This window comes from Terrapene carolina, unplaced genomic scaffold, assembly GCF_002925995.2.
Source record: "Terrapene carolina triunguis isolate 2854851 unplaced genomic scaffold, T_m_triunguis-2.0 Scaffold21, whole genome shotgun sequence".
NCBI lineage: Eukaryota > Metazoa > Chordata > Testudines > Emydidae > Terrapene > Terrapene triunguis.
Genome location: NW_020664372.1, coordinates 35,198,935 through 35,212,051, shown reverse-complemented (window position 1 = coordinate 35,212,051; position 13,117 = coordinate 35,198,935). Strand labels below are relative to the sequence as shown.

At 39.1% G+C, this 13,117-nt stretch overlaps 1 protein-coding gene across 2 annotated transcripts in view; it reads left to right on the top strand.

Moving 5' to 3' along the window:
* RASA3 (RAS p21 protein activator 3) overlaps positions 1–12,993 on the top strand; it is a 248,415-nt gene extending 235,422 nt beyond the window's left edge. For both annotated transcript variants that reach the window (XM_026647661.1, XM_026647655.1), the window contains exons 19-24: positions 2,292–2,398; positions 4,146–4,228; positions 7,886–8,094; positions 9,733–9,836; positions 11,134–11,317; positions 11,966–12,993. In XM_026647661.1, the coding sequence (XP_026503446.1) occupies positions 2,292–2,398; positions 4,146–4,228; positions 7,886–8,094; positions 9,733–9,836; positions 11,134–11,317; positions 11,966–12,041 (763 nt within the window). In that variant the 3' untranslated portion in view covers positions 12,042–12,993. The remainder of the gene's footprint in view (positions 1–2,291; positions 2,399–4,145; positions 4,229–7,885; positions 8,095–9,732; positions 9,837–11,133; positions 11,318–11,965) is intronic.
* Positions 12,994–13,117: the final 124 nt, after the last annotated feature.

Here is a 13,117-nt window from a genome sequence, read left to right as displayed (position 1 = left end):
TTCAAGCCTGCTGGAGTTTATTTAATGTTTAGTGTACAAATTCCTAAAACCTCATTGCGAGTGATTAAGATGTCAGCATACATCTTCTAGGCACTGTTTCGGCAACATACAAATAAATTGTTTTCAAGGTTAAAGAGTGGGCTGCAGATGGCTAGTTGCCCCGCATTATCTCGTAATTGTCATGCCTTATCATTAAAAAAGGCAAGTATCTCACAACCATCAATTCGTGGCTGCTGAGTAGGTTTTCTACATGCCTTTGCTCTGCTTCTTTAATTTAATTTAATTTTAATCTTTTTTCTTTCTATATAAAGAGCATCTGTAACTCACCCTGCAGAGTGTGCACTTTTGATTGACCATCTAGTTCCCGAGATGAGTGGGTTAGCCGCTGGCTTGTGCTTTGCTGGCACCGAGCATGCCATCACTGCTCAACAAATAGCTGTTGGGCTCTTTCCAAAAGGAAGAGAACTGAAAGTAATTTCTCCTTGCATACTCGTGCTCGAAGGGCATTCACACTGACGCGGCCAAGCAAAACTGAAATAGATCCTCATTTAAATCTTCCACAAAGGGGAGGAATAAAAAGTCTCTTCAGCCAATTAATTCTGATAATGTTTTTCCTTCGTGTGTCTTGAGCATTTGTTCAGTCCAATTCCCCAAATGTTACATGAATTTTAGAAACAAGGAAATACTTTAAACTGGCCTTGAAATACTTTCTGCCTGCCTACCCAGGTAATGAAAGCATGACGTTTTGTTTTAAATTATTGTAGGTAGTTTACAGGCTTCAAAGCTGCTCCTATTCTAATATCAAAGGCAGGATCTTCCATAAAAAGAGATAAAGACAGTGTCTGATTCAATGCATAGTTTTAAATAAAAGGAGGGAATGTAATTAGAAATGTGCTTTTAACGCTGGGGTTCTGAGTGCACACATCTAAAAGGGAGTTTATTTTTAAAACACCATGTGTATGTGCAGGTCACCTTTAAAGATGTCTGCATGGCAAAAAGAAGAACTTAATGAAGAGTTTATTCCTTAGACCGCCCAGCCCCATTTTCTTAGGCAGCCACTCTCGTTTTGAGATTTTCCTAACTTCAAAACCTGAAGGGATCCATCAACTTGGTTGATATTAGGAGGCCTTGACCCACTGTCAGACATACAGCTCCATTGTCTTTCTCAAATGATCTAGGAATAAAGACTGAGAAGCAACTGTTACTATCCAAACCTTCTGGGTATGGATGGATTTTAACCACCATAATAGTTATATAATTTTGTAAGTGCCTACAGTACAGTGAATGGGGCATGCCACGCATAAAACAAGCCTCTGCCCCAAGAAGTTTACAGTCTAAATGCACTGCAGGGAACAATACAGCACAATACTAAACAGAGTGGCATGAGTGCATTCAGGTTGGAAGGCTTTGGAGAAGGAGGTTTTTATTAGGTTCCCAGTCTGTCTGACACATTCTAATTGTTTGTGACTAAGGATGGTCTATCAGAAATGGGAACTATGGTGTTTGTTATTCGAAGTGTTCTGGCTCCCCTGCTGGTGAAAACACATGTTGTGAAATCCTCCCTTGCATTAAGCCACTCCCTATTACTTTTCTGTATTGTGTGTGTGTTCATTGTGCTGTATACTACCTTTGTGTCTGATAAATATAGCTGTGATAGCAAGTAGTTTTTAATGGTTCGGTTATATTATCTTATCCAGTACAGTATATTGTACATATGAATCCACTTGTACACTGTGTAAAATAGCTTTCCATCTCTGGCAAGCATTCTCTCTCTCTCTCTCTCTCTCTCTCTCTAATATATATATTAATAAATGAAAAACTCAGAATTACTAGTGACAGTGGCTTTTAACAGGCTAGTTTATGTTGGGATAAAAATCTGTATTTTCTAACTGCAGCATCACTTTGTTAGTTGAAAATGAAGTTCCAGAACATTCAACATTTTATATTATTTATAGAGTATGAGTGATTAAATCACATAAGACAGTTCTCGTACTAACGAGGTTTTGTACATCTCTTTTAGGTGTTGAAAATCATCTAAGCCTCTTAGACTCTGTCTTGACAGGGAAAAGTGGTAGAGTTAGGTTAAGCGTAGCAAATACATGCTAGCTAAGTTCCTCTCTTTTCCTAGTATATATGCAGGGTAACACCTCTCGCTAGACTTTCAACTGGTCAAGTTGTAGCCTAGGCAGGAACCTAGTATTAGAAAGTATTCAGTGTGTTCTCTTGGCGTTTGACGACGTGCGATTGTAATTGAGTGCATTAAGGTAACAATGCTTTCCCGTTTACAATAGGTTTATGATCAAAAGAGCGCAAGGAAGAAAACGATTTGGTATGAAAAACTTCAAGAAGAGATGGTTTCGCCTGACTAACCATGAATTTACTTACCAGAAAAGCAAAGGTAACAAAGGTTTGCCTTTCTGTTTTCTAACTTTTCACTAATAAAACAATGGGTTAAGCATACAGAACTGTGTAAGAGAACAGAGGGAGTTCCTTGGTAATGTACTTTACAATAAAAACCTAATTTCTGTAAATCTGTAACTGCAGAAAATACAATACATAGAAAAAGTATCTGAGAGGAGAGAGGGATGTTTTTTGAAAGCACATGGATTTTTTTCTTTTTCTTTCTGTGTATTCTTCGTACTAATCATCTCAGAGAGTTTGGGTGGAATATGAATGCTTTGATATGAATTAAACCATATGCTTATTGGAATGTGTTTGTGAATGCACACACAGTGTATGTTAATTACTGATAGGGTACTGTAGAGATTTAGTCCATACTTGTTTATCATATGGGCTGAGAAGGCAGAACACAGCTGTAATAACCTTAAGCTGGGGTTTGGGTTTGCATGGGACAATGCCAAATCCCATAAATTGATATCCTAGCGTTAATTTATTGTTAAGGTTTGGAATACTGTATTAAGCACTCAAAAGTGAGGCAGTTCCAGGGAGCTGAGGTTGTAACTGCACATTTTATGGTACACATTAGCAACAATAAATAACACATTAGCGCCCACATTTCAAATGAAAAACAGAGAAAACACTACATGTGGGCATCATGCCGAGTTAGTCTTGTAGAGGAAATCCATCTGCAACTTCTGGAATTACCTCACTTTTCAGTGCTTGATATTTCACTGTGTGGTTACATCAGGTGGGTAAAATAAACTGTTTTAATGTAATTAATATCAAAATGACCACTTACATGAAACTGCTGGAGTATTGCTGATTTTTATTAATTGTCTCATTATTCTCAGGCACATACATGCCCATCTTTTATTGAATTAATTAATTCTCTTATTCTTGCATTCATTATCACTTATCAATTGGATTCCAGAAATGGACTCTCTCTTTAGTGGTTTTCATTAATTTTGTAGCATTTGCACTATTAACAGACGCACACTGGGTTTTGAGTACATGATTTGAACTTTCAAACATTTGTTCATAAGTAAAATCCTTAATATTAGATTAAGATTACAAAGATTATTTCAGGAGTTTCCAACTAGATTGGATTTTTTTATTCAGTAGAGAGTAACAACTTATCCTTCTATTGTGTGCATTTGCTGAGGGAACGATTGCAGATTCCATTAACTATTAGATCACTTAACTCTCTCAACCATGAAGTCTGCATCATGCCCACCATCCTTAATCACCTGCACCGACAGGAAGGATTCCCTTTTTTTGCTGCCTCTTGAGGGAAAATGTTCTGTCTGCAACTTTCCCAATCACTGCCTGAATAGGTGATTTTTGAAGCGGTTTGGTGGTGGCACATTTTGCAGCTAAAAACAGAAATGAATTTAAGGTAATATTGAGGTTTTGACAGCATGGGGAGGAGGGATAGCTCAGTGGTTTGAGCATTGGCCTGCTAAACCCAGGGTTGTGAGTTCAATCCTTGAGGGGGCCATTTAGGGAACTGGGGTAAAAATCTGTCTGGGGATTGGTCCTGCTTTGAGCAGGGGGTTGGACTAGATGACCTCCTGAGGTCCCTTCCAACCCTAATATTCTATGAGTCTATGTCAGTGAAACAAGCTTTCTTGCAGTCACACTGAACTCTTCCTTCACAGAAATCAAAGCAGGGCTTTTAATAAGAGCAGAGGGCAAAGTGACTTTTGAACAGTTATGCAGCTTTAGCTTGCAATTGTTTATTGCAGGTGATCACCCACTGTGTAGCATTCCGATAGAAAACATTCTGGCGGTGGAGAAATTGGAGGAGGAGTCCTTTAAAATGAAAAATGTAAGTAGGTCATCTTCAACTGTTAGTTGGATTTGTCTTGGTCCCCACCCCCACCAAATCTCCTCTTTCCTTTTTGTAACTCGTGTTGGATTTCCATTGGCAGACTTACAGCCACAGCTGCTTGTTCTGTATCTAGAAGCATGGGTGTCCAAAAGTGAAGTCCATTGAGATTTTTAATGTGGCCTTGTCAACTAAATCCAGATACCGCTATCTGCAGCACACACTTAGTACTACCCTCTCACTGCTGCATCAGCTGGGCTCTAGATAGTTGGACACAGGTAAGGCAACTGAGTCTCTGCCCTTCCCATCAGCTCTAGGTCTGATCCTTGGAAATGAATTAACTCCTTACATTTACAACGGAGCACATTATCTAGCAATACTCTATCAGTTAGCATATCTTCATAGAATAATAACATAACAAGTATGTATCTGGTATAGAATATATGGGAATGAGAGGTATGGTCCCAGACACTTGCCAATATAACCTTTACACCATCTGAACTTGATAATGTGGTATAATAGTTCTGTTGGCATGTGTGCAGGATGGCTGCATTTCTTAAGAGTCGAGTACCAGAGCATGCTTTTATGTATTTGATATATATCATCTATTATACAGAAACTGTTTTTAGAAATGTACGAATTTAAGTGATGTCACAATCCTTTTTCATACTCCTCTGCCTCTAACGTCAGCTACCATAGGTGGTATGATTTCAACTGTACAGATCTGAGAGGTCTTATAAAATTAATTATATGTTTTTATCTGTCTCTAAACATTATCTAAAATAGGTATTTATTCATAAATTATTATGACTTCCAGCTTCTATGTCATGTGATCCTTCCACTTCCTAAATTACATACGCTCTGAGGACCAGAATGGGTAATATTCAGGCTTAGATCAGATACCAGACCTGTGATAGTATTTTTACTGATTGGCTGAGCAAAGCGAGACCCTACGCTCAACTCAGTGGCATTTGTCTGTAATGTGATAACAGTGGCACTGCTCTGTTTGTCTGTAACAAGACGCAGTAGGCTGTAGCTCACTGTTTCTTAGGGTACCTCCTCATTGCACAGTTAACTTAAGTATTTGTTGAATAAAAACCAAAAGATGCAACATTTATGTAGTTTTCAGAATAGAACCGTGCTTTGAAGTTAAGCATTCCTTTTTGCATGGGAAATGCAGATCTTTGAACATATTTCAAGATAAAATTCCCCCAACTCTCTCCTGGAAATGGTAGAATATGCTATTGCCCACCTCCCCAGCCAATGAGGCCTTCTGCTGGATTATTTTCAATATCAGAGAATTTCTATTTATCTTAGAATGTAGAAATAGAATACGATGTGGGCAGAATTCTAAAACCCTGCTGCCTATGCAGCTGATGTGAATTCTCCATACTGGATGCAAAGTATGTTTAAAGATCCACATCTACTGTAAATATTTTCTTGGCATCTGTGTTCGTCATCTTGCACCAACCAAATCCCATTTTCATCATTCCTAATGAGTTTCATAATGTGTGGTAGATGCCAGCACCACGTAAGGGCACAGTACACCTCCCCCAGTCTGTCTCTCTTCTTTCAAGAAGTCCTCAGGATCCTTGAGCAGAGAGTTGTTTTACAAGTAACTTTCTGGTCTTTTGCAGAACATTGCTTGAAGAACAAATGCTGTGTCTGGTGTTTTTTGAGCCTGAAAAGGTTTTACAACTACTTGAAATTCTTGGCTTAACTGTCGGCTTCTCAGTAACAGTTTCCATACATTAGGTCACTTATAATGGTATCCCATTACACAGCCACATATCCCTTATAAATCTGTTCCTTTGTTGTAACATACAGAGCTCCGCTACACTAATCAGTGTGTTAAAATTCACTTTCCTACAGCTCTGTGTTAAACAGGGGCTGAGCTGTATGCTCTAGACTTGCAATTCCCGTCTCACCTCAAATTAGCACTTTTTCTCCTGGCAAGTTTTTAAAAGGGAATACTGCATTTTGTCCACACTTTGTCCATGCCCAGCTGATCACACTAATAATTGCTATAGCAGTATTGTGGTGAAGTTCACACCTTGTTATTTGGTGTCTGGTATCAGTAAAAAAAAATACTGAACACGGGGAAAAAATGCCAACCGCAGCCTTCCTTTCCCTTTCTCTTTCGGTGAAAATCCATTTAAATCAAGAAGTTCACTTGTAAAATAGAAGGGGTATTCCTAGTTTCCAAGAATACAAACCTTAAAGTGTAATAAAGGGAGCAGAGACTGAACTGATACCATGTATTGAAGTGAGCTTCCTTTAAAATACTATCCCTTATCCAGTCAGTGTACAATCTGGAACAGTGATCTCTGTGTTTGTAATTCAGAAAGGTGAGTTTATACAAAAAAATTGATAACCCTGAGGACACAGTCATATGGGAAATAATACTTAGCCATATACAAAGCCATATACAAACAGTAATGTACAGATTTTAATTTTGTCGGGGACTTAGTTAAACATGAAAGGGGAAAGAAAACCAGTGAATGCTAACTATTTAGAAAAGTTATATGAACTTCAAGTACTTGATTTTGCTTTTCCAGTATTTGCTGTTATCTCATTAACTTTAACCTCAGTAATCCCCAACAGATTTTCAGATATCAGTTTATCTGGAAAAGGAATTATGTTTGAAATGTTACCTTTTTCAAGAAGAAGGAAGAGCATGGAAAAGGATTGATAGTGGTTGTGATTTCTTTGATTGCAAGCAGTTTGGGGTAGGGACTGTGTCTTCATAAATGTTCATACAGCATCTACAAAATGGAATCCCAGTCATGATTTGGAGTGCCTAAGCATTATCTCCATCTCCATTATCTCCATCTCTGGAAATATTTAAGAGTAGGTTAGATAAATGTCTATCAGGGATGGTCTAGACAGTATTTGGTCCAGCCATGAGGGCAGGGGACTGGACTCAATAACCTCTCGAGGTCCCTTCCAGTCCTAGAATCTATGAATTAACATGACATAAACATTTTAATAATTTGAGCCACTAACACACCCCTGTATATTCACAAGGAAGTCTGCACTTCTGTTACTTTATTAGTGGTTATATTTATTGTGTGCAGGTGGTTATAAAAGGGAAAGAAAATCAAAACAAAATAAGTGCTAAGAAGTTCATTTTGTGTCAGTTAAAGCAAAATAGGCACGGCGGCTGATTGCAAACTCGATTTTTCCCCCTCCCACTACAAAAGGTGTTTCCTTTCCGCCCAGCATTTGCTTTCTCTGTCAGCCTTCCAAAACTTGAAGCTGTTCTACTAAAACATTACTAAAATTGTATCTCTGACTCAGACTGATCACTGTAAGGGTGTGTTCCTCAGTAAGCAAATTAATCTCAGTTGTTTATAAATTGTCTCCTGTAGGAGCAGGATTAACATGTTGCACAAAGAGGTTTTATTTTTAAAGAAATAGTTAATCTTTCAGTTTACAGATCCATTTGTGTTTAACAGGATTTCTTGCTGCTTTTAGATGCATCTTTTGGTCTAAAACCTTTTCCTGTTTCCTTTAATAATCCACTGATCAGACTGTACCTTCCAATATAGAGGTTTATGCTGTTAAGACTCTCTCCTTTACTTTGTATTCTTTTAAATTGACTCTAATGTTAATTAAATTGGTGGTTCAGTCTGTGGCTTATTTCCTTGTTTTCAGATGTTCCAAGTGATTCAGCCTGAGAGAGTCCTGTACATCCAGGCAAATAACTGTGTCGAGGCCAAGGACTGGATTGACATACTTACTAAAGTTAGCCAGTGCAACAAGAAACGCCTCACAGTCTACCACCCTTCCGCATACCTTAATGGACACTGGCTGTGCTGTAAGGCCACTGCAGATAATACTCCTGGCTGTACGCCCTGCACTGGGTAAGGGTTGGTAGGACACTGCTTGTTTTAAATTCTGCCAGTGGCATGTTAAGTATGTGCAATGTGGCCTCCCAATAGGTAATATTTGTGAAGAAGCTGCAAGCTGCCTGGGCATCTCTGGGTTCTAGACAACAAACTGTCGTCTTAGGTCAGTTGTGTTGTCATCCCAATCTTCTTCTCATACCTAGCGCAACTGGCATCTTCAGACCCTGGTTAAATTGCTCTATCTTCATAGTACATGAGACATTAGTAAGTCTAGTACAGGATAAAATTCAAAACCATAGTATGTGAGAGCAAAATCTTAAGCTCCTAAAACTGCCTACAGCTCAGAAGGAGCGGCTTTCCATTCCTTGCTTGTATGTTAAACTGAAGACAACATCTAGACTAAAAAAACAAGTGGTGTTATTATTTATAGGGTCTCCAGCACCCTGTGTGAAATGAGAACAGCTGTTGTCCTCACAAAAACCAATGGCCTGGTTGTTGGTAACCTGCATTGTACGCTGCTTTGTAAATCCAGATCTGTGGGACCTGGGCCCGGGGACTCAGTATTTTGAAGCCCCTGCTTGAGTGTCCAAACTGCATTGTAAACCTGGGCTTATAACTGCTGGACCCAGCTGTCTCAATCATGCTGTTGCGTCCACGCTGCATTACGCAGAGCTTCTGACTCGGGTCTGTGGCTTGAGCTGTCTCCACGCAGCAAAATGACAGGGCTTGAACCCAGGCCTCTAGCAGAGATCTAGGGCCTGGGTCCTGAGTGCTTGCTGACCTGACTCAGACTATTTCTGTGGGTACGTCTACACTCCAATAAAAGCCATCAGCACCAAGTCTCAGAGCCTTGGTCAATTGACTTCAGCTCACCTGGTTCAGGCTGAGGGGCTAAAAATTGCAGCATAAACGTTCGGACTCGGGCTGGAGCCTGGACTCTGAGACCCACCCCCCTCGCAGCGTTTCAAAGCCTGGGCTCCAGCCTGAACATCTAAACTGCCATTTTTAGCCCCGCAAGCCTGAATCAGCTGACCTGGGCCAGCCGTAGCCGTGCCACAGGTCTTTTGTTACAGTGTAGACGTACCCTGTGTGGACAGAATGGGGGCTTGGTTTCAAATGTGAGCCAGAGCCTGAACTTAGTGTGCAGTGTAGACATACCCTCAGAGGCCAAGAATTGAATAGCCAAAGACTTAGCTATCTTCTCACTGTATCTGTCAGCCTAGCCACATTCATTAATCCCTAAAGTGTCTGAGTATTTGTAAAGAATCTTCTTTTCTGAGTTAGTGTGTGGGGTAGTTTGAACTGTCATCACCCTGACCTGGTCTGTGGAAAAACAGACCGCTTCTGGATCCAGGACACTGAGTCTAGCACCTTTTCTTGAATACTCACTTTTAAAGAAGAAAATGTACAAACTTCTGCACCTATTATGTTAGGTTTGTAGTGTTACTGTGTGGTATGCCACACATCTGCAGGGTTAAGAAAAGCTTAGCAACACCTTGTTTTAATGCCTGCATATAAATATGAAAATGATTCACACTCCCATATTCATGACATTAGGTCTGCAGTGTTGCTCTCGTGCTGTAAAAGAGATTTTTTTAAACCCGTCTGACTGAGAATGGTACTATCACTGCCTCCCTTTTTTATGTTTTACAGAGGCCTCCCTGCAAATATACAACTAGACATAGATGGAGATAGAGAAACTGAACGCATCTACTCCCTTTTCAACTTATATATGCCTAAATTGGAGAAAATGCAAGGTAAGCATGAAGAAGTGTCGTTTCACTGCTTCTAGAAATAAGAAAATAACTTAATTTTATGCTCCCAATACCTCTAGACCAACTGTGCGGATACATATTTGCATAACACTGTGATCATCATTTAACTTTTTACTGCTGCCATGGAAGGTTATGCGACTTATTTTTGGTACACAGTGGAAGATTCACATGCAAAGAATGTTTTGTGTAACAGTTGTTTGAAATATGGTCTTAACCCCAGAACCCTAATATAGTTTAGGCATAGAGCATAGTTTGCATGCTCTGAATTGGCAAATTAGATTGTGCACTAACTAGAATTGTATTGATCTTGTGAGGAAGAAGCAGCCAAGTTGAGTTTTCAGGGGAGCATGGTTTTGTGTTACCAGAAGCCGTGTGCATATTTCTGACTCGATTCCCCAGAGTATGCTGAATCCAAACAAAAAGAACAGGAGTACTTGTGGCACCTTAGAGACTAACAAATTTATTTGAGCATAAGCTTTTGTGGGCTAGGGCCCACTTCTTCAAATGCATAGAATGGAACATATATTGAGGAGATATATATACACATACAGAGAGCATGAAAAGGTGAGAGTTGTCTTACCAACTCTGAGAGGCCAATTAAGTAAGAGAAAAAACTTTTGAAGTGATAATCAAGATAGCCCAGTACAGACAGTTTGATAAGAAGTGTGAGAATACTTACATGGGGAGAGAGATTCAATGTTTGTAATGGCTCAGCCATTCCCAGACTCTATTCAAGCCTAAATTGACTGTATCTAGTTTGCATATCAATTCAAGTTCAGCAGTTTCTAGTTGGAGTCTGTTTTTGAAGCTTTTCTGTTGCAAAATTGCCACCCTCAGGTCTGTTATTGAGTGACCAGACAGGTTAAAGTGTTCTCCTACTGGTTTTTGAATGTTATGATTCCTGATGTCAGATTTGTGTCCATTTATTCTTTTGCGTAGAGACTGTCCGGTTTGGCCAATAAATGCTCAAATAAATTTGTTAGTCTCTAAGGTGCCACAAGTACTCCTGTTCTTTTTGCGGATACAGACTAACACGGCTGCTACTCTGAAACCTGTTATAGTTAAGCTTCTCTTGAAAATTCACACTTAGACTTCTAATTGCCTTTTGGGAACATAGATGAATGCATCTTGCTTCTTAATCAATAGTACTTAACTTCTAATGCAAGACCAACTTTAGTTTCTAATTACCAGCAAAGTGACACTGGTTGGCGTATGTGACCCCAATTAAACTATTTTTTACAGTGTGCCTGTCCTACTTTTTTTTTATCTGTTTTCATAGAGGCCTGTGGCAGCAAATCTGTATATGATGGGCCAGAACAAGAAGAGTATTCAACATTTATCATTGATGACCCAAAGGAGACTTATAAAACACTAAAGCAGATCATAGAAGGTGTTGGAACTTTGGAACAGGAACATGCTCAGTATAAGAGGGATAAATTCAAGAAGACAAAATATGGAAGCCAGTAAGTATAGTTTGTTCAATAGCTCTGTAAAACAGAATTTGATTTGGTTACGTTCTGGTTTTCAGAACAATAGAGTAGGAAAAATCTTGCAGCTGGTATAAGATGTTAACATAGGCTTAGTCTGATTGTACTTTGAACGGTTTATAATAATTTGTAAAATGCTTTCTTTTGACAAGGTAGAGACAGTGGTAAAAAGTATTTGAAGACAAAAATGTATGAAAAGCGAAAACTCTGTAGCAAGATTATTAGAGGAAAAAAAGAATACATGCCCATAAAATGTCAGCTAAATATCAGAAGATGCCTCTATTTAGCCCTGAATATTGTACAGAGCTAGTTGAAAATATTAGTGCAGTCTGCTACATCCATTTATTTAGATTTATACTGAGTATCAAAAAAAGGGCCCATTCAAAGCTCTGGGTATACTTGACATTAAAAAACAAACACTGAAACAGACCCAGGAATTCCCCCAGTTCAACTCAAATACACAGCTACAACATGAATATAACTGAAATTAACTGACCTCACTTCTAATAAATATTTGCTTTTATGATTTTCTGTTACAGTATAACTATTGTCAGAACATTTTATTCCAAAAAGCAATACAATATAAATATAACAGTTCCACCAACTTTTTTCCCCCTTTTTTAGGGAACATCCTATTGGGGACAAGAGTTTCCAGAGTTACATCAGGCAGCAATCTGAAATCTCAGCACATTCCATTTAAAGTGTGAAGGAAATCACAGGATGGTGCTGAAGGGTCAAATCGATGAAGCGACAAGCTTAAAAACTAAAATAAAAGGGAAGCCACATGTAGCAAAATGTAGATAAGTGTCAAGCTTACAAACTTTGGGACTTGCTAAGTGTGTTGTTCTCTCTCCAAGAACTGTTACGATAGTTGCTATGCACTTTATTCATCTGGTTATCAACAGATGACTGAACTCTGCCTTCTAGGCAGCTGCTGTTGTGTGTGAGTGTGTGTATGTGTGTGTGTGTGTGTATGTGTGTGTGTGTGTGAGTGTGTGTGTGTATATGTTTTTATATTTGCTTCGGTTTCTTGGAATCTAGTGATCAGTTCAATGATCAAGGTGTGTGGACTTCATCTTGACACTCTGGCAATTCCTTACGTTGCTGAAACCAAGCAAGCTGTTGAAAGGCAGCATTTTCTAGAATTGTTTGTTACTGTTTTGGGGGGTGTTTTTGTTCCTAGTTACTGTATGTTATGTCACACATCCGCATGGTATATTAGGAAAAGCTTAGCAACACTTTGCTTTAAATGCCTACATTAAAAAAGGAAGTGGTAAAAAAAACAACCCTCTTTTTTTAGTGTCGTCTCCCACATCGTAGCTTGCATTATCAAGAGCTGGTCGAGGAGCAGGCCTTTTGTTTTTACAGTAGCATAATTTCTGTTAAAGATGCACAGTTTTTAATTGAAATCCAGATCTGAATGGTACTCTTGATATTTTTGAGATACAACGTTGTTTCTACAAAACCTTCAGTGGACATTTTTGTTTTCAATATGAAATCTTGGTTCTCTAATGAAATTAACTAAAACGAATTAGAGTAGGTGAAAGAAAATGTCTAGCATGGACATTAGTTTGCTATACAGTCTAGTCACAGTAAGATTTGAATGGCTATTTTAAGGAGATTAGATAGACAAGGTGGGGGCAGTGATATATTTTATTAGGGTTACCATACGTCCGGATTTTCCCGGACATGTCCGGCTTTTGGGGGCTCAAATCCCCGTCCGGGGGGAAATCCCCAAAAGCCGGGCATGTCCGGGAAAATCGGGAGGGAGGGAGG